The 22,758-nt window shown below is 37.0% G+C and overlaps 1 protein-coding gene across 2 annotated transcripts in view; it reads left to right on the forward strand.

Annotated features, from left to right (window-relative positions):
- The first annotated feature begins 2,126 nt into the window (after positions 1 to 2,126).
- Positions 2,127 to 22,758, forward strand: part of GLG1 (golgi glycoprotein 1) — a 119,221-nt gene continuing 98,589 nt past the window's right edge. For both annotated transcript variants that reach the window (XM_031458082.2, XM_031458081.2), the window contains exon 1: positions 2,127 to 2,641. In XM_031458082.2, the coding sequence (XP_031313942.1) occupies positions 2,150 to 2,641 (492 nt within the window). In that variant the 5' untranslated portion in view covers positions 2,127 to 2,149. The remainder of the gene's footprint in view (positions 2,642 to 22,758) is intronic.

Consider the following 22,758-nt stretch of genomic DNA (forward strand, 5'->3'; position numbering starts at 1 on the left):
TAGAAGCTCCTACGCATCCCAGTCACCCTATATATCTTTTATTTTCTTCATAGCACTTACACTATGTGAAATTATCTTGCTCCTTGTTCACTGTCTTATTTATCTTTCATATAAGCCAGTTCTTGAGAAATGTCTGGCATATTTTTAAAAATGCTTAACATATCTAGAGTGAGTTAGGGAAATGTGGATCAAGAAACAAAGGGTACAGTAAAGGGTAAAATGAAGTCCCAGTTTGTGATAGAGACAGTCTATTTTTTATTGAAAAGTCAGTGAGGCCAGGAGACCCAGTTCAGGTCAACCCTCTCCCCACTGGCTTGTGGGTTTGTGCCTAGACTTGCCTGATACAGCTTGAGCTGGCGGGTTTCCCAGATTTCTCTCAATTTCTTGCTTATTGGTCACTGTGATTTCAAGATAGGCACATATACTCGTCCCTATCTCTACAGGCAATCTGTGGCCGGGTGTAGGGTTTCCTCAGTCCAGGCTGTGAGCTGGCAACTGCTGGCTTCTCTTGGTGGATTGTCCATTTCTAGCCTTAAACTGGCTTCAAATAAACTCTCACTTGTCTGAGCACATGCAGACTCATCATTGAAAATTAATTACCCTTAGTGACTTTTCAAGAACTTCACTTCTCTAGCTGTCCTGAGATTTATTATTTATTATGTATCTGTTAAGGAACATGTACATTTATCTTGCCTACCCTGGGCTGTCTTAGTCAATGCTCAAGATTGGCAGTAGTCTTAGGACCACATTATAGCAGTAGCAGGGGTGAGTTTTGGTAGAGATGCCAACATGCCCTCATTCCTAGAGACAGAGGCCTGTGGTCACCCCCAGTGGGCAGTTTGTACCCCTAGAATATTCTCAGTCTCAGGTGTTCCTTATGGGGTCCATGAGCCCCCACCCAACTTCTCAGGTTCTAGTTATGTCTGATCTGGTCTTCACTGTCCATTTGTGGGTTAGGACAGCAGAAGCTGCATTTTTTTTTAACATGGATGACCTATTGGGATCACATGTACCAAGCTGCCCTCATTTCCCAACGTGCTATATTGGCAGGACAGGGTAAAAGCACACCGTGCCAGTGGGAGGCCAGGGATTCTGGTCCCAAGCTGGCAAAGTTCATCCTGGGCAGGACATTTAACCCTGCTGTGCAGAACTATTACCATCTGTGCCATTCCTCAGCTGAAGTAGAACTCAACCCAGGCCTGATGCATGACTTAAATGACATAATGGGTGTGAAGATGCTTTGGGAAGATAGCAGCTCTCCTATGAAGAAGGAAGGGACACTGATGAGAAGTGAAATAACTATTCCTGAAAGTTACCCAGGCACAGACTTAACCTGAAGCCTCAAAGACGTGTTTTGTTATTTTCTTCCCCTCCTTGAAACATGAGTTTAAATTCTGGCTTACAATCAGGACTCACATAAAGGGTTTCACAGTTTATTTCTAATACTGGCTATAACTTTTTTGAATTCCATATTGTGGGCCAGGCACTTTTTTTACTATTATTTCTAATCTTCACGATTATACTTAACATTAGAGCTCCTCCTCTTCTTTCTCAGATGAGAAGAATGAGGTCAAAGAAGTTAAGGGATTTGCCTAGTCTGCTGAAGAGCAAGGATTATTATGGGCTCTTTTCTTATTCTGGAACCTGTGCTCCTAACCCTGATTTAATGCTGCTTTCTTTTCCGGGTAAGAAAGGCTTTTGAGGCGGTGGAAGGAAGCAAGGAGTGATGCAAGAGGCTCTTAGATGCTGGAATACACCTGATGCTGTAAAGTTCACCTCTACACATAAAGTTTTTTTTTTTCAAGTCACTGAACGGGTGGCATACTCTACCGGCCATCTTGGTTGTGGCAACCCCAATTCTTTTTTATTTTTCTGCGATGACAACCAAGGCTATCAGGCAAAGCCGCCCCACCCAGGTTTCTTAAGGAGCACCAAGAACTCCCCTGGCAAAGAGCGCCGATTTCCCGCCTGCGTAGGTCCAGGGCGTGGGTCACTACTAGGGCGGGCTCTGAGCTGTACTCCCAGCTAGCGGGGTCCGCGCCGGCCGGGAAAGGGCTCGGGTGGACCTCGCTGGGCCACGCCCCTCTCCCCGCCCCCTCATTTAAATACGCGGCGCCGGCGGGTGCGTCGAGCTCGCCGCGGACCCAAGATGGCGGCGTGTGGACGTGTACGAAGGATGTTCCGCTTGTCGGCGGCGCTGCAGCTGCTGCTGCTCGCGGCTGCCGGGGCCGACAAACTCCCGGGCCAGGGCGGCCACATCCAGGGCCAGGGCCCCGGGGCCAACTTTCTGCCCCTCGTAGGGCAGCCTGGAGGCGGCGGGCCGGCGGGTCAGCCACTGCTTCAGCTGCCTCAGTCATCTCAGTTCCAGCAGCAGCAGCAGCAACAGCAACAGCAGCAGCAGCAGCAGCAACAGCAGCAGCAGCAGCAGCAGCAGCAGCAACAACCGCCTCAGCAGCAGCAGCCGCCTTTCCCGGCGGGTGGGCCTTCGGCCCGGCGGGGCGGAGCAGGGCCTGGCGGAGCGGGAGGAGGCTGGAAGCTGGCGGAGGAAGAGTCCTGCAGGGAGGACGTGACCCGTGTGTGTCCCAAGCACACCTGGAGCAACAACCTGGCGGTGCTCGAGTGCCTGCAGGACGTGAGGGAGGTGAGGAGACGGGACGGGGACGGGAGGTTCAGGCCTGGTGAGGGCCCGAGGGTGTCGCCGGCCTTGGAAGCCGCTGACGCCGGTCTGTTGCTTCTCTCGCTTCCTCTGTTGCGCTCACTCCTTCCCTATCTGCCCCTCGTTCCTCGGCGCATTCCAAGAAGAGGACCCCACCCCCACGCCTCATTCCCTCTGGGGGTCTGGGACGCCGACCCGGGCTCCGGCCGCAAACGGCTAAGGCCCTGATGGTGTTGATGTTTGCTCCGGTCTTTTGTGTGATGCCCTAAGCACTGTGGCTCCTCGCCCAAGACCTGTTTAGGATTTTGCTGTCCGTTTAGACTTGGTTAATTTGTAGCAACCCTTATAAACATGAAAAATGGTTGGCGTACTTAAGCTGGTAAAGAATGCTCTGTTTATTGGCGGTAGATAACGTTTGTTTAGATATCTCGGGTTGTATTCTAATGTGTATTGTGGTTTGCAGCCGTATTGACTGTCTTTCCCTTGTTCTTTTGTAATTCGAAAATTCCTGTTATGTACCAGCTACTGAAACTGTGTGCTTTTTCTTCTTCACTTCTTTTCATCAGTTTGTAGTGAATCTCAAGTGTAAGCTATTATGCCAAGTGATTTAGAGTCTCAAAGCTTGAAAAGTTGGGGCAGCATTTGAGGCTGTATTGATTGGGTTGTGGGGTCTGCCTTTCTGATGACTGAATATGATTTTAACAGTACGTCTTAATGCAGTCTAGGTTTGATGTTGTTTGATGTTTGATGTAACATAGAGAATTTCTTCTTTAGATTTAATGCTGCAGATGTAAGTGCATATTTGACCATTCCCAACGTTTGGGAGCAAATCTGGTAGGGATACTTCTTTCTAAAGGTTTGGATATATGGAATCAGGCCCAAAGATTGACAAGTAGAGTGAAGCTGCTCCTTGATATAACTTTATTTGGGAAATTGTTACCAGAATTGTGTAAGGTGTTCCTGGTCATGGGAAGACCACTGGTTTGTGAAAAATTGCTAGTCTTCGCAATTTTTCTCCCTTCATCCCACTGTGATATTTGCTCTGATATTCCATACAGAGTAAGTAATTCACAATAGGAAAAGATACCTACTCAGGAGACCAAAAGGACATTTCCAGAGCCATCAGTGATGTGGGGCCTTAGATGACTTCTCATCTACAATTTGAAAACTAGAAAGATAATCCCTTGTTATTTATTCTTCAGCTACTCCTCTAGTAGATACAGCTAAGATTCTTAACTCTGTCAACCTTTTTGAAATTTTCTGTTTGACCTTTGATGATATATAATAGATGTTATTCCCTCAAATTAGGATCTTAACATTGGAGACCAAACATTTGGTTAGTGGTTTCTGGCAGAAACAGGACGTTATTAGAAAAAGTGTCAAAAAGAGGCCTATTCGTGGGGTACTTATCTCTTTCTTTATGTGTATCAGATAGAGACTTTTGGCAACCTTCACCTACACGAGCCTCTTCCTTTGACATGCATGTAAAAGTGGGTGGCAGCATGTAAAATCCATAAATATCTTAGATTTGACCTCTTTTGGAGTCTGTTTAATTTGGTAGGTGCTATCTTTCTTGCATTGCTTAGTGCCAAGAACCTGGCCTAAAAATGTAGTCTCTGCTCCGCCTTTGACTGTAAGATTCCCAGCAAGTATATTGTTTTGGTAACTACATTTTTCTTCCTTTATGGGGATGTTATATAAACTCTTTGAAGGTAGTTACTAGATCCTGTATTTCCTTTGTTAACTTTCCAGAGTACCTAGTTCAGTGCTGACACTCAGTAAATAATGTTGACTGATTGAGGATGAGTAAACTAATGGAGTCCTTTTTATGCTCCAGAGAGAGGAAGAAAAGGTGTCATCTAGATTGGAAGTGGGAGTTTTGGGGGAGCAGGGCTGTCCAAATTTCTAATTTTCTTCCAATTTTATAGACATAAAAATTGAAAGAAGAGTACCGTGAACAACTGTGTATATTCTTCAAGAGGATAGAGCTATTTTTAAGCTACTTTTTTTTTCCTTTAAAGACAGTGAAAGGAAATTTTATTCCAATTAGTTTGACAATTAGTTAAGTCTAATGTATGTGTTTGAAACAATTAAAAAAGTAAACTAGCTAGGCACATTTGGATGAAAGTATGGAATATGTTTTGTATGTGCTTTTTGGTAAGTAGGACAGTTTGATAGGGAAGTAGACATTTGTGCTTCTTTATCCCTTTGGATACATATTTGGGAAGATTGTTCTCTGTTCTTGCTATTAGAATTAAGAAAAGGCAAAACATGTGACTGTTTAAATGGCAGTGTAGTAAACCACATTTTTATTTTGAAACATTATGGGTATATAGTTTTAGGTTAAGTCTTAAGTTCAAATATTTTAAGGTTCACTTTAGTGTAGTTTTCAAAGTTATGTACTAATTCACTTACAGAATCTGAAGGTATTTATGGATGCTTTGAGTTTGTCTAATGCATCATATGCCAACAAATTAAAATTTTATGTGTAAACTGTAGTAAAACTGCATATAGTCTCATTTTGGCCTTTGTTTTGAAGGTATGTGTTACAGTTTTTTAACGCTCTCAGATGAGTCATACTTTTTAAAAGGTCAAGTATTCCCAGTGGGCAAGCTGTTACATAGTGAGTATAATAGCAGTAATGGTGGGACTGGAGTCCTGGTTATATGTATATATTTACAACTAGTAGTGGTTCTAGTTATAAAAACATATAATTAGAAAGTATAAAGGGAAAAAGGAAGAATATACCCTGGACTGTTCTGCCAGCTAGAGTAGTAATACCAAAGAAAGAGAAGGTACAGCTGTCTAGTTTAGTATTGGATAAAGAGATAAGACATGCTTTATATTGAGAGTAATTTTAAAATACTTTATATGTTTTTGACTAAAATGACCAATAATGTCTTGTGTTTAGAAGATTCAGATGGAGACATTGGTTCCTTAGAACAAGTTTATTAGTGATGTGCAGAGTTTTTATTAGGTTTTTTTTTTTTTTGTCATTGTTAGATTTAAAAAAAAAACAAAAAAATCTTTCTAATATGGACAATTTCAAACATAAACAGAATTAGAATAGTATGATTACTTGCTAGGTATACATCACCTAGCTTCAACTATCCCCACTTTTTTTTTTTCCGTCACAGAGGTTAGGAAAATGGCATATTTTAAAGCAAATCCCAGACACTATATCACTTAACTTATAAATACTTCAATATGTGTCTCTGATAAGATCTTAAAAAAATAAAACAAGAACCTAAGTGTTAGTTTTACTGTTTAAAAGCATCATGAAATGTTTCTCCTGAATTTCTTGGTACCTTCTCTTGATGTATCAGTTTTAGATTATAAATTTGTGACCACTATCTCTAAGTTATGCACATAGTGAATGTTTTGTATATATTTATTTAAGATGGATTGTTTTATATATTGAGCAGGAATTAACATTTCAACATTTACAATACAGTATACCCATTTTCAAACTCACAGGGGAATGTTTTTCTTTCTCTATTCTTAGCCTTTTACTTAGTTGTATCCTAAGATAGTGTACTACACTATCTATATTATCTCATTTAATACTCTTAGTAGTCCTGTGAGGCCGATAGTGTTGTCTTATTATCTTAGTTGAGAAATAGGCTCAGAGAGATGAAGTTATTTGTCCAATCTAATTTGTCCTGTCCTAAGTATTAGAGCTGGTATTCAGCAAGTTCTCTTTGACTTCAAAGACCGTACTCTTTCTAATCTACCATGGATGGTTGCAGCTAGGGAAATTAGTATGTGGCTGTTGACAATGCCAGGGGTTTGTAAAAGAACACTAAATGAGAAGAATTGCCTGGAATTAGAATCCTCTTTTCTTCACTACCAGGAACAATTGGGTAGCAACAGCTTGTTTGCATTGTAGTATTGTAGATTTTTCAGGTGGACAGACCTCCATTATTAGACAAAGCTAATTTAGTTACTAGTCTGAGTCCATCATGAGCAGCATTTTTGCTTAATGAAAAGATTTTCAAGTCCCATCTCACCTTAAGCTTAATTTGTGTTAGTATAATGGTGGAATTTAGATACATTCTCCTATTTGTATTGAATCTGTGGAACAGCACAAAGAGGACTAAAGCTGGCAGGCACTGCCATTAACTAATTGTATAACTCTGGGCAAGTCATTTGACCACTGTGAGTCTCAGTTTCCTCATGTATTAAATGAGAGGTTTGGGTAATATTACAGTTTCTAAGATCCCTGTTATTTAGCCTATATAAGTTGTTTCCTGTACGTATTCTCTGTATGATGTATTTTATAGTTTCTAGGATTTATATGTATACCATCTCCTGATATCTTATTCACTCATGGGGGGAAATTGTGATATGAATAACGCAAACAGCAATTAATCCAAACATTGTTCAGCTTTAGGGTATATTATGGTTGTTTTGTTTGAGCCAGTATGGAATTTCCTACTATGCTACCTCTCAGTGGTTGGAAGCACTCTAACCACATAATCAAGGCATTATTGATCTCCTATTATACACTTACCGTTGTGGAAGAACACTAATACTTAAAGACACCACCATTGCTTACAGTTGGTTTGATAAACGAGATTATGATCAAGAAACAATTATGTAAGAGAGTGTTCATCACTTGGTGTCACACAGACAGTAAATTCTTTAGGGCAATGAAAAGAGCACAAAATTAGGGTTTAGACTTGGATGGAACCCAGCTCTGCTACTCTTAGCTTAAAAATCAAATCACTTTTTTTCCCTTAAGTACGGACGCTTTACTTTATGCTTGTAAGTGAAGCTAGACATGAGTTCTTGAGTTTGATGTACTAGTTATATTTTTCTAATACACTTAAAATATATGACCATTAAAGTATACAATGCTAATACATATTGCCTGAAATCATCTTGCTTACCACCTATGGTGCATGCTTTGGAAGATGCTAAGACTGGATTATCTCTTAAGATCCTTCCAGCTCTGGTACTTTGTGATTTTGTAATCTGTAGGAATAAAAACATATGCAAGAGAATCATAAGCACAGGTGAAAAGAAATTAAGGGGGCTGGTACTGACTGAAGTAGAGAATTTGAGAATCTTTCAGAGTTCAGGTTACTAAGGGCCTTACCTGCCACACTGGCTCGTTCTCCAAGTAAAGACCAGAAATGGGATGTGTTTTTATCTGAATCTGAGATAAAAATATTCTTGCAGATGATTAAGTTACCTGTAAAATAGCACTGTCATTTGTGGAAAGCACTTTTAGGAAGTCTCTTGATAAGAGTGCTTTACAGTATAGAGTTGCTTAATAATTCATTGTTCTTTGGAAGAAAATGAAATACTTGAACAGTCCAAGAGATGAAATGATACATTTCTCATTTGTACACTTCTCCTAATGTGTTGAAAACAAATTTAGTTAGTAACAGTCAAAAAAACTTTTCCTGTTTATGTAAGCAATGTATATATTTTAAAAAGAAGCAGTTAAAATGGTTTATAGGATGTCATGCAAATTTTTCATTCTTCACCAAACATTTATTGAATACCTCCTATGTGCAAAACACTGTGCTTAATGTTAAAGCTTACAAATATATGATAATGGTTAGCTTTTACTGAGGGCTTTTTGTGTGCCCCGCCCTAAGGGACTGAATGTTTTCTAGGCATTTTATCTCATTTAATCCTATGAGAGATATATTACTAGTATTATTTTAATTTTTTTAAATTGAAGTATAGTCAGTTTACACTGTTGTGTCAATTTCTCGTGTACAGCATAATGTTTCAGTCATACATGTACATACATACATTCCTTTTCATGCTCTTTTTCATTATAGTTACTATAATACTATACTAATATATGTAAAATAAACAAAAAGTTTCTACTGTATAGCATAGGGAGCTATATTCAGTATTTTGTGGTAACCTATAATGAAATAGAGTATTATTATTTTTTAAATGAGGGAACTGCCTCAGGGCCAGTAAGTAGTGGAATTAAGGTTTGAAAGCAAGTCTGTCCAGCTGTGAAATATCTCATCTCCACCCTCGCCCCATCCCTGTGGTAGTCCGGGGTGGTAGTCAACAGCTGTATGTAGCTACTGAGCTACTGAAACGTGAGTAGTTTGAATTGAGGTGTGCTGTAAGATGCATGCTTGATTTTGAAAACTTAGCACACACAAAAAGGTGAACTATCTCGGTTTTTATATTGAGTACATGTTTAAATGACAATATTTTGGATATATCGGGTTAAATACATTATTAAAGCCAATTTTACTTTTTATTTTTTAATGTGACTACTAGAAGACATAAAATGATATATGTGACTTCTATTATATTTCTATTGGACAGCACTGATCTGGAAAAAGAAAAAGATATCTTTATTAAAAACCATAATACAAGTTATGAAGTTGTTAAGTGCCATAAGTGAAGGCTAAATTAAATGCTGTGGACATATGGTGGAGGAAATGGTTGAAGAAATCAGAAGAAAGCTCTTCAGTACTTTTCACTCTTAAATTGGTTGTTCACATCGTGAAATTCTTAATTTAGCTACCTTAAAATGTCCGCTGATCTGATTAATGGATGGATCTTATCTTCCACATGCTGAATTTATGAGTTGTAAGGGGTACAGTAGCTCCTTCATATTGAGAAGAGCTCTACTCATGAAACTAGAAGTCAGTAAGTGACTCATCTTTATTTGGTTGAATTAGATGTAGTCAAAACTTAGGAAAGAATCTCAAGTGATGGCCCTCAGAACTGTGCCAATTCTAACCCTTGTATCTGCATTAAAATAGAGTGTGGAGGAACAAGAAGTGTGGACTGGAATCTAAAAACAATGAATTAAGAGAACCAGGCATCTGTTTTCATTCAGTTTTAATAATTATACTGAAATTAGAAAATTATGTTAGATTGACTGCATAGTATTTACAGTATCTACACATTCTACTGAAGGCTTGAATAACATGTATAACTCTTTGGGGGGGGGGTCATAATGAGAATGGGTACTTACTCAAATTCCTGGATCTGTACACTTGTAAAATAGAACAAACTGTTAAAACATTTCTTCGTTCCTTAAAAAAATATGTATAATGTATACTTAAATTCATAAGCAAGATAAATAGGGAAGTGAAATGATATATGAGAGAAATTAACCAGGAGAATGTGCATATGTTATAAACCAATTTGAAAGTAGAATAACAGAAAAAAGAAAAAGAAAGAAAGAGAAATCATGTTTAAAGAAGATGTTCTTATATCTAGGAAGATGTTCCTACACAGGCCAAATCAGCTCTGTAATGTGATAAACAACATGAAGAGAACAAAAATTTCAAGGAGGTAGAAGGGGATGTAATGGAGAGTTTTAATCGCTAACATAATCGATCATCTGTTAATTGGTGCCATCTACTGACCATTGCAGTTGAGATAATCAGTAGAGAAAGGTCTTGTGGTCATGTGGAGTTCATGACAGGAGAAGCAGTGTGGTGAATGGCAAAATAAAGTGGGCTCTGGACTATAGTCCTGGATTCAAATCCTAGCTCACTTACTGTGACCTTGGACAAGTTTATCTCTTCAGCCTTCACTTCTTATCTATAAAATTGAAGTATGAAACCTACTCCCACAAGGTTATGGTGAGGATGAAAAAATTTTAAATATATAGACCACCCATCAAATTGCACTTGTCCATCAGTAGCCTTTGTTGTTGCAGATGACAGCTTTCAAGATAAGGTTTTATGTTCACGATCTTAAGAGAACTGTAATGTGCCACACCTTTTATATAATCCTTCCAAGGCTTCTTTAAGAAAACTGGTTGAACTCAGTTGAAGAGTAAGGTCAAGAACATTCATAGCATCTTTGCTGGGTATTTAAAATGCGTACATTTTGAGATTGTGGAGGGCAAAGGAGTGAATTCTCTGGGTAGAGGAATTCAGTTCTACCAAATGTTCTTTAGTTCTCTTGGCCTAAATGATGCCTAAATTTGGAATATACTGCCTGTCAAACAAAGGAAAACTCTATCACATAAGAGGAAAAAAATTAGCTCTTATATTCTGTAGACTGTGTTGCTTAAAACAGATCCTGTCTGTAGAATGGAATGACTAAGTAGCTGAGAAACAGAAGGCATTTATTGTTATCTTTTTTGCTCTTTGTAAAACCAGGTAAATATAAATATCACTGAAATTTTCCTGAAAGTTGGCAACTTTTCAGAGGGAAAGTAATATGTAAGGACTTTAATATTGCTAAGGTGGGAGTATTTTCTCGCCTGTGAAATAATCTATATTAAAAGTATAAATACATAAATTAATCACACATTAAGGACAGCACAAAATATTTTCAGTATGTGAGCCTTCTTTCCAAGGTAATTATGTAGTAGAGTTAGTTTTGAATAGTTTTAAAATAGTTAAAATTCCACAATCTCGTATTAAAACTCTGATTTGCTAGATTAGGACCTGACTGATATGTGTATAGATAAAAACTTTTAGTGTAGGATTGCTATTTTTAAAAAAAATCATTATAAGAAGATTCAAGAATGTGTACTATTGTATATTGATTTTCGACTTGAAAGTGTTACCTGAAACTGGAGAAATAAGAGCAGTGAAAGCAAAAGTCAGAAGAGATCGGTATGATTGGTGTGGTTCCCTTCCTCTTATGGAAACAAATTTACATTCTTTAGCTGATGATCTCAGGCTACTTCTCCATTCTTTAGCTTTACTTGCCACTAGCTCCCTGCACAACATCCAGCTGTTTGGTGACCATGCTCCATCAGAAGTAGTTTACTGGTGAAGGCTTCCAGAGTTATAGCTATTGAGTTTACAGGGTTTTTATGTAGATGTTGTTTGTCGCTGAAGATTTTATATTCAGTGATTCAAGACTTTACTGCCCCAGAATATTGTTCATTACTTTTCCCTTTGCACAGCCCACTGCCCCTCCCCCATCAGTTCTCCTTTAAGCATTGTTTTCTGGCTTGCTTTTACTAGTAGATTAAACCTTAAGAATTACTAACATTTTTTATCATGTTTTGATCATATAAAAGCAGCAGTTTCATATGGTTCAAACTAATTGTTCATCTTGTTCAGATTTTGAGTAAATAATATCTGCTTCCGCTGCAATTTCATTGTTTCCTTTTGTATTATCCTGAAACCTACGGTTAAGAACAAGGAGATAGGAGAAATTTGGTCATTTCAGTGTAGGAATCTCATCTTGGGAGTCTTCCTGAAATTTTTTCCCCAGCTTGTCTTTGGTTTATCTGCCCCCAGGACTAAGAGAAGGGAACCAGTGTGGACTGTTGTATACTCTTGTGAAGGAAAAGCTGGGCTGGTCTAACAAGATAACTCACAGGTCTAGGAATGTGAAGGAGAGGCTGGGCTGGGCTAACAAGATAACTCACAAGTCTAAGTATTGGAATACTGATCTGAGTTCTGCTGGACTAACTTGTAAATCTAAGTTTATCAGTGTTGGTTTGCTGTTTATGTTTTTTTGCTAGCCAGCTGGATTTTCAAAGATACATATCTGGCTTTGGAATGTTTGTTTGCTGCCTCCCTGCCTCCACTTGTGTGATGATAATGCTGCTAAAGCTGTTCCATGCCTACTGGCCAAATACCCCAAGCTTGTACTTTACCCTATAAAACCTCATGCGCACGTCTTGGAGGTGCTCAGAGCTTCGGAGCAGAAGCCCCTCTGAGCCCGCCGGCGTAATACATCTGAGTACTCCAACCCTCCGAGTGGTGCTTGTTTCTTGGCTGGCCTGTCACTTCCGTAACACTCTTACTCATTTGTGAAATATTTACAGAGCACTCATAGTGTGGGTTAATCAATAAGGAGGATGATTATTTGGCATAAAAATAGGTGACTTGAGAGTTTTGTTTTATAAAAAGTACTGTGTTCTGAAAAACTTTTCTTACCTCTCTTACAATAGGGGAAATGTGGAACCAGATGTAAATGTCAGAGAAGAACTCACCAAATATACTTGCTTTTTAAAAACTAAGTATTGACCTAACGACCTTCTGCCTAAATATTTAATTACTCTAAGTTGCTACCTAGCGTTTAGTTTATGGAACCGCTTTAATCTCATTTGCAGTTCTTGATGGTAGTATGCAGTAGGTAGGATAAATAGCAGCGTTATTTTACAGACAGAAAAACCGCAAGAATCAGATGGACTGTGATTTGCCCAAGTTATGTAAATACTAAGAAACGGAGCTTAGACTTCAGCTCTAGTGTTTTAAAATGTAAAGCCTCTGTTTTCCCACGTTACCACATTGGTTTTCTGATAACTTTCACATTGATGTAGATGGTACATTTTCATATTATTGTTTTTATATTTTTATAGCCCTTTCCCATTTTTATTTAAATATGTCGACAAATATTTGAACACATACTGTGTGCCCCTTACTTCTTCAGATAGTTTTTCTGTTTTCTCCTCTCCTGGACTTTGATCTTACTATAGGTTAAACTGCTTGCTTTTGTCTTACAGTCATGAGGCTCTGTTCTTTACCCTCCTCTCCCCACCAGCAGTGGTGTTTGGGTTTTTTTTCCTCTCTGTTTCATTTTGGATCATTACTGTTGATGTATCTTTAGGTTCATTGATCTTTTGTGCTTTTCAGTCTGCTATTAATGCCATCCATCCAGTGTATTTTTTAAAGTTAGATATTCTATTTTTCATCTGTATATTCCGTTTCTCCCTTCATTATGTTCATATTTTCCTTTACAACCTTGAATGTGTTTGTAATAGCTGTTTTAAGTGTAAATTAAAAGAGCCATTCAATTACATTTTTTGCTGACTTTAGCAGAAAAAATTTTTAGTAGTTACCAACAAAAATGAATACAAACCCCAAACATCTATAAGTTAAGCACCTATGCCGGGGCTAATAAAGAACATTCATATTAGATTATCACATACAGCTGTGGTATCCAGAGCTTCGGATATTTCAGAGGCCCCATGAACTTACCTCTTTCTGTTCATGGAGTTTCCTCTTGCTCCTGTAGAAACTTTTCCAGTATAATCTGAGCCATTAATGAGGGTGTGTAGTCCACCTCATTGGCTGGTTCCAGGAGCATTGGGGCAGCTCCATTTTCCCACACTCCATTCAGATACCTTTAAGGTCCTCATCTGCTAATTCCATCATCTGTCATTTCTTTGGTTTTTTTCTACTGATTAATTTTTCTTCTGGTTGTCACATTCCTATTTCTTTGCATGTGTGGTGATTTTTTTTGTTGGGTGTTGGCCATTGTGAATTTTACATCTTTCTGAGTGCTGAATTTTGTTGAATTACTTTCATGAGTGTTGGGTCTGGCACACAGGTTACATGCAGGTCAGTTTGGTCCTTTTGAGGCTTGCTTTTAAACTTTGTTAAGGCAAGTCCAGAGCAGCCTTTAGTCTGTGCGTAATTTAATTCTACTGCTGAGATTTGACTCTTCTGGGATTCCACCCAGTGTCCCGAGTTATATGAAGTCTCTCCTTCCTGGGTGGTGGGAATGAACTACTCCTTGCCTTGTGTGAGCTTAAGAATTTTTTGGCCTATTTGTTTTTCAGTGTTTTGTTTCCCACTGCACACACAAAGGATAGGACTTGACTCAGGAGGACCCCTCCAAAGATCTCCTGGGCTCTTTGTACAGCTCTCCTTCCCAGTACTCTCTCTGTCTTGCAAATCTGGCCACCTTGAATCCCCTGAACTTTGATTTCTCTCCTGTACTCAGCAAGAACACCAGATTCTGTCTGAGTTCTCCCTCCCTGTGCTGCAGCCTAGAAAACACTTCCTGGCAGTAAGCTAGGGTAACAATCAGGCTTTCCCTTCTCTCAGGGATCGTAGGCTTAAGCTGCCTGCTGGCCAGTGACTGAAAATTATTTCATATATTTTGTCCAGTTGTTAATTACTATGGGGGCAATTCCTGTAGTAATTAGTCCTTATGAGCAGAAGTAGAAATCACCATCCCTTGAATTTTAACTTCTGACATATCAAATGGAAACGAATAGGAGAATTTGTTAGAAAAGGAGATTGAGAATTATTGATTACAATTGCAAATATGCATATCTTTTGACCTAACAATCCTCCTTCTGAAAATTTATACATAACAGTATGATCAGTGTGTAGGCGGTATTTAATTGAAGCTTTTCTTCTTCTTTTTTTTTTTTTTTGGTAATAGGAAACAATTGGAAGCAACCTAACATCCTTCAAGAGAGTGATCAAATCAATTATTGTGCTTCTATACAATGAACTGTTGTATTGCTGTGGAAAAGCAGTTCTTTATGTCAAGTATGGAAAGATCTCCAAGATCTGTTATTAAATTAAAAAAGTAAAGTTACCGCTTGTTATACTACCTTTTTTTTGTAATCAAAGAGGAAGAATAAAAAGAATAAAAATATTTATTAGTGTTTGCTTGTATTTGCATTGGAATGCTCTGGAAGGATACAGAAGAAACTAGGCTAATGGAGGATTAAAAATGAGTGGGAACTTTCTACTATATTCTTCATATTGTTTATTTTTTAAAAAATAATTGACACCTGAAACATTGTAAATCAACTATACTTCAATTTTAAAAAATGAAAAAAGTAATTAAAAATATTTGAGATATATGTATATGTTCCCTATTTAACTTTTTAAAAAATTAAGATGAAGATCTTTTTTTCATTGCTCCATGTTGACAAAACTGCTTTAGCATGAGAGTCCCACAGGTATGATTTTGTTTTGTGTCAAGAGGGTCAGCTTGTAACTGGGTTGAGCCAAGCCTTTTACCAACTTGAAGATAAAAGATTTCCTTAAGTATTACTTAGCATGGAATGAACTGCCGTACCAAACCTAAAAATATCAGTGGTTTAACACAAGAGAAGTTGTGGAAAATTATCGGCCATTTGGTGATGCAGATACCCTAGTTTCTCCTATCTTCTGGTTCCATTTTCTAGGGCTCTATGCTTTCAGCAGGCAAGAGAGTCAGAAGCACTGCCTGCTGCTTTTTTTTTTTTTTTTTTTTTAAAGTCCTTATCACCCTTCCTCCCATATAGTTCACAATGCCATAAAATTCACCCTTTCAACCACCTGTTCTTAAAAGCCCTGATCCCGAGGTGGTCCCAGCTCTTTTGTTCACATTCCACTGGTGAGAACTCTCCACATACATGCAGGGGACTCGGTAACGCACTCCCAGTGACAGCTCCCCCTGGTGAAAAGGAGAGCACAAAATGCTAGGAGACAGCTAGCAAGTTCTAACACAGTTATCTGGGCAAGCCAGGTCAGGTTCATGTGGCCAGCCTTTGATTTGTCATATATCAAGCAGTTATGTTCCTTCCCATTTTCTCTAGGAATGTGAAAGTTGTTGATAAACAATCAGATTTTTCTTTTCTGTGCTCTGAATGTATGGAAATACTTTATTGTAATCAGTTTTCAGTATTATAATCTCTTTGATTTAAAGTATGGAAGCAGTTTCAGCCTTGTGTAGTGATCTCGGTTCCAGTTTTATGCTTGCTGAGGGTCAAGACCTTGTTTCCTGTCCCTGATCATTGAGCCTTAAGCCCTAGGTTAATGAAACAGTCTCCCTTCTTCCTTCCTGTCCTGGTGCCGCGGTTTTTAATCCTCCCTCCCTCCTTTTCCTGGCACTTAAGGGATTCTCCGTTCTCTTTAGTTTATGCCTTTAAAATAACTTCGTTTATACTTCTTAGTGTTTATTGTTGAAGGCTTTTTAAGTTCTGTTCTTTGCTGAAGAACGTATATATTGCTAGAACCTAATTTCTTGACTTTTAAGACAGCTCACTCTTTGGATAACTGACATTGTTCATAAGTAACAGGGAGATAGATTACCATTTATTGGGCAGTTGTTATGCGCTTGTGTCCATTATCTTATTTAATCACCGCTGTTACTTTAAGAGGTAGATTTAGTTTCAGCCCCCATTTTATTATGAAAAAATTTCAAACATACAGAGAAGTTTAAAAAAATTGTACATTGTATACCCATGTATACCCAACCATTAAAATTTTACCATTAACATTTTACTGTACTTGCTTTATCACATAATGATATTAGTTTGTAAGCTATATGAAAAAATTGTATTCCAGGTCAATTTTAATTCATAGCTCTTCTTGTGCTAAATAAAAACAGAACACTCTCCTATTGCCAGAACTTGAAAAAAAAAACCCCCACAAAACTTTCATCTTTTTTAAAAAAAAGCCCCCCAAACTTGTATCTTAAAACAATTGTATTTATTTTCTATTAAGTGTTTTTTTTTTTTTCTCCTCAAAGTGGTTGGGAAAACCAGTCTTTTCTGAAGCGGGTCTACTCATTCTGCTCTGATGAGCCAAGATCCTTGGACTTGATTTCTTTCCTTAGTTTCTGAAGATACTGTGTTCATAGTCAACTGTTTCTAGATCTGGCCTTTCTATTATTATAAGTTTCAGTTTATGTAACCTATAAGGAATTCCAGATGATTCAAGATATACCAAGATTGGGAAATTGAGCTTTCTCCTGGATGGCAGACATTGCAACATGGCATGCAATTCAAATTGATAAGTGTTGCAACTTATGTGATTTTTTTATGAGGGTTTAACAATGCTGTGTAATGGTGATTTATAGATTGCATTGAGATAATAATAGATTCATTATTTAAATTAATTAGAACATAGCAAGTAGAATATAGCAAAAGTGCAGAATAATTGTTCCTCTGAGCCAGTATCCTCCATCATCCAAAGTAGTTGTTTGATAATTTAGTTATATTAATAATAGCCTGTATAGGATGCTGTCAACCTTTTGAAATGTCTGTTTAGGTTACTTTTTTTAAAATTCCATTTTGTTTCTTCATTTGATGATTGGGAGATCAGTCTATTGTGATGATAAATCAATTCCATTGTCATGCTGAGGTGCAGACATAGGTTTATTCTTGCTGTGCAGTGCCTATATTTCTTGGATTCAGAAGGTGACTGTCACCTGGAGGTTTCTAAGTATGAATTTAATGTGATTGGATATATGTTAAAATGCTATTGGTATTGGTAATGACTGCATTTTGCCAGGAAGATATTTAAAACATTGGGTCTTGGTTTATTTTTTCTTTATTATGTGGTTAGGTTACAAACTAGAATACTTGTGAAGTGATGGATGCTACTTGTTAAGGCAGACAAACTTTTTATATATTTATATAACATGTATGTAATAGTTTCCTTCACATGATTAATTTCTTTAGAATTCATCAGATTTTTAGCAGAGAAAAAGAAAGCACATTCAACAAAGGTGAGTTTTTACTCTCAGCACAGAAACAGATTATTCAAAGAAATAGTTGTGTGTATAGTTTTTACAACAAAATTTGGTCATTTTGCCATATTCAAAGTGGTGATACCCTACATTATTTAGTGTTTATTTGTATTTGTGTGTTTTATTTTTTTTCCCCAGCAAACTGAATAATTACTGACAAACACTTAAAGTTACTCATTGATATGGACTCTTAATATCCAATTCTGAAAGTTTAGAAAGTTAGTGCTTGTTCAAGCTGATATGCTGTTTTTCCACTACTGACACTTTATTGACGAAGTAAAGGGAATTATTTATTTTAATCAAAGGTGAGCATCATATATAATATTTTAAATTTTAAAATTAATTAAAAAAAATCTTTGGACCAGAAGACCATAGATGCTGAATTATTTTATGTAAGTCAATTTGGTGAGCTTCAGTTTCCTTAACTGTAAAAATGAGCAGTTGTAAGGAGTAAAGATTAAGTGAGGTGTAATAGATCTGAAAGCATTCTGTGGGATATGAAGAACTCGGATACTGATCAGGATGTTCTGTGAGAATTGGCACATTATCTGATGTCAATTTAGTGTTACATAGAAGAATCATGGCTCTTTGAAGGTTTGGGACAGTTTATGAACAAGTATTTAAATATAGTTTTTAGATAATTTAAAAGTATTCCCATTAATGTATGATTAGCTGCTTTGATATTTGTGTGTAAACTGTGATTTGATTTAATACTTTGGATTAGACTTCATAGGTTGCTTTTTATGTTGATGATAAACTTAATGGTAGAGACCTCTTGCTGTTATATGTGCCTTCACCATTTGTCTTAGCTTGAGGGCCTTGACCTGTGTATTTGCTTTAAGCTTTTATCCAGGGTAATTATTCAGTACCATTTAAAAACAGATTCTTTGTTTATGCCACTGTCATTTTTACACCCTTTTTCCTTAGTTCAATTGGGCAAATTGCTTAATATCTCTGGATTTAATATAACACTGGAGCTAAAACACAGAACAGTTGGAGTCCTTGTTTTGGTTCCTTTTGAAAAAGCAAAAAGGATTTTGGAATCCTTTTTAGAAAGTCATGGTAAAATTCCCATTGTTTTTTCTTGAGTTTAAATATGATGTGAGGCCAGGATTATTTTATAAAGTTCAAGGAGTGTAACTGCTAAGGGTTTTGTTTTTTAATTGTTTTTAATCAGGTACTGAAGTCCATTTCATTCTCTATAAGCACTATATTTAGCAAGACTATCTGATAGTCTTCCCCTTCCTCCAGTAGTCTTGGGTCATATTTACTAGTGGTTTTCTGGTGGTGAGGTACCTGTCTTGTCTGCTACCTGTTAGTCCACCTGTCTAGTCTTTTTCTAATCCAGATGTACTCTGGCTTTAATAATGCAGTTTTTCAGTTCAGGAAGTTCTTTGTATTGAAACGTGCATAAAACTATGCAGGCATGGGATTAAATCACTTAGAATTGTTGTGTTTTGAACATAAAGAATATTTTGAAAGTTTGTTAATATTTCTTTCTCTATGGCTCTTACTATAAATGATGTGAATAATCCATCTTAGGGAAAAAAGCATTATACTTACCATTAGAAAACCCAGTTTAAGTGATTGGACTTAAATAAGAAGAGAAACTAAGCCACTCGGTTGTATTACATACTATTATATTTCATAAAGATTTTAGCATAATAACACATGGTTGAATTTTTTTCTTATTTTTAGGTATATGTTTTGTAAATTTTATTTTGTACAGAAACAATCCCTTGAAAAAGAAACTTGCGGTTTCTTAATGAGGTGTATTATTTTAATAGACTTTTCTGGTGTTGAACCAGTGTGCATCTGTTATTTTAGGCAGCTGAATTAATTTGCCATAATTTTACTTAGAACTTTTGAATCTGTGAGCATTAGAATTTAAGAACATGTAAATCAACTATATTTCAATTTTAAAAAAGACAAAGGGAAACAAAAAAGAATATAAGGACAAATTTACAAAATGAAACTCTGAAACTAATTGATAAGAATGTTATAAATAATATTAATCATACCTTGTAAGACACACACCATAATAGATGATTTGTGAATTTATTGCCCACCAAACTTTGTTAACTAATGTTAGATGTTTGTGATACAATTAATAGTAACATTTCCGAAGTAATATTACTGATGGTGGTCTGCAGGGAACATAGATTATTCTAAGTCTCCTTTATAGGAGAGTCAAAGAGAAGAATCAGTGTTTTTTAAAGCCATGGCCAATGGGAGGGGCTGTCCTGAGCAGCTGACAATAGTGTTCTTGGGACATTGAGTTCTTTAGTGAAATGTCTGCATTAGCTTAGATGTGTTTTTGAGTGAAATAGGAAATCACTGAAGATTATTGGGTAGGAGAATGGCCTGGTAGAACAGTTAAGGAAATTATTCTTGTGGCAAGGTGGGTTGAAGTAAGAAAGATCTGAAGGAGCTCATTGAGTAAACTGCATTTGTAATTAATTAAACTATAAAGTAAAGACCTGGACTATAGTGGACTAGTAGCAGTAGAGACGGAAGTGGGATTGATGACTCATTACCTAGGAAAAATTTAAAGCGGTTTTCTTCATTTGCTTGACACATTTTGAGTAAATATTATTTACTACATGTCTGAACTTAACGCTAGGTGCTGGGAGTGTGGGGATTATCATACCCCTCATCTCTCACTCCTAAAAAACATGATCCCTATTCTCAAGGGGCTCACTGTCTAGTGAAGTTTATAGCTATTTGAAGAATCACCTAATGAATGGAAAATTATAGATATGATAAATGCTATGAAAGAGACGTATGTGGACATTTGGCTAATCAGAGAATCAGGAAATATTTTCCTAAGAAAATGATGATTGAGCTGAAGGAACAGTAGAATTTAATCAAGTGAAGAGAGGTTAAAGTTTAACTGTTAGGCTCTTTACAAAAATATATAATTCTTAGCTGGTGTTGAATTTGAAATGACAGCCAGACATTTCAGACGATTTCCAGTAAGAGGATGTAAATTGGGAACTAAATCTTAAACTGAATCGAAATTTTAGTCATTCAGCTTAAAAGGCTATAGTTGGAGGTATGAAAGTGGTTGAGCCCTCTTAAAGAGTGTCTAAATAGAGGAGTATGATTCCAAGGACTGAGCCCTGGGGGAATGCTCACAATTGAGGGTTGGAAAGAGGCTTGTTGAGGGAATTATAGGGAACAGAAGGAATGGTTGAGAGTTAAAAGAAGATTTAGAAGAGTTGTTAATTGTGGAGGCCAAAGAGGGAAATTTTAGTTGTGGGAGCAAAGGAAAGGAAATTTTGAAAGGAAGTAGTAGTAACCACTAGGGTAAAAGAGTAACATAGTTAAGATTAATGTCTGAGAAAAGAGCATGGTTTTTGGTAAATAAAGATAGAACAGATTCTGTAGAAACCAGATTTGGACTATTTAAAACTATTTTAGTCTTTCAGAAGTTTGAGAATGACAAGAGGTGAGAATATATGGAAGGGAGGATATCACAGTTAAATAAAGGTTTTTCAAGAGTAAGGAAATTCATTTTAGTTTAAAGGCAAAGAGAAAGGAACCAGTAGAAGGTGAAAGATTGGAGATACTGGTGAGGAATGTGAATATAAATGCTCATAAAGGAAGAAGGAAGGAGGAGATTCAAATCAGTAAAGGCTATAGCCCTTTTGAATTGCACAAACCTTACCACTTCCCAAGGGAGTTGCTGTCTTAGGTTTAATTTACAATCCACAGAATAAAGGTTATTCTGCTTTTCTTCTTTTTTTCCTTCTTCAGAACCGTTTCATTCTTAAGTTTCAGTGGATGTAGAGTTTTTTAATCCCTGTTGTCCACAATAATTATGTAGTCACTTTCAAAATTGTCACCATGTTGATTAGTGTTGCAAGGTAGTTTTGGGATGGAGCCAAACACTTGGGGCTTTGTGCCCTACAAATAATGTGTAGTAAGCCTGGGTTGCCTCTAGGAAAGTACATAAAAAAATGGATTAAACGCCATTCTGAAGTAGATGCAGAACAGTTAGGAAAAGCACCATAAGTAGCTGCTGTAAAGAATTCCAGCTTTAGAAATGCAAAATGTCAGAATCACAAAAAGTGAACATTCTCTATCCAGCCAGAAGTTTTTTTTTTAATACATCATATAATGACTAAATTTTATCATGGTGTCACCTGATTTTGTGTCTGTGTAATAGCACTTGGCCTCGGGCTCTAGGTGTATATGCGTGCTCATAGCAACACAACTGTTGTATTCCCAGTTGCTAGCCTGGTGCCTCTTAGATACTCAATAAATCTTTGATGAAAAAAGTAACTTTTTATTGGGTGTGAGTAATTAGAAACTTAATTATTTTAAGTTTCTCTGCCAGTAATGCAAACAAGAATTACCTGCTTTTGTATAGTTTGTTTTCAAACTTGGCATCTATCCAACTGTTTTACGATTATACCAGAAGCATACAAGTTAAAAAACAACCCAAAACTGTGCCATTAATTTTTTTCCCTTTTTTTTTTTAGTGGTAAAATATACATAGCAGAATTTACCATTTAAACCATTTTTTTTAGGTATACAGTTCAAAATGAATTAAGTATATTCACATTGCTATGAAACCATCACCACAATCCATGTCCAGAGCTTTTTATCATTCCAACTGAAACTCTATACCCATTAAATAATAACTACCTATTTTCCCTCTCCCCAGCCCCTGGTGACCACCATTCTGTTTTCTGTCTCTGAATTTGACTACTCTGGTACTTCATATAAGTGGAATCACAGACTATTTGTCCTTTTGTGTCTGGCTTATTCATTTAGTGTCTTCAGATTTCATCCATGTTGTAGTGTGTGTCAGAATTTCCTTCCTTTCCAAGGCTGAATAATATTTTATTATATGTATAGACTGCATTTTATTAATCCATTCAGCCATCAAGCAACTTGGGTTGCTCTCACTTTTTGGC

The sequence above is a fragment of the Camelus dromedarius genome, chromosome 9 (genome assembly GCF_036321535.1).
Source record: "Camelus dromedarius isolate mCamDro1 chromosome 9, mCamDro1.pat, whole genome shotgun sequence".
In the NCBI taxonomy this organism is placed as follows: domain Eukaryota; kingdom Metazoa; phylum Chordata; class Mammalia; order Artiodactyla; family Camelidae; genus Camelus; species Camelus dromedarius.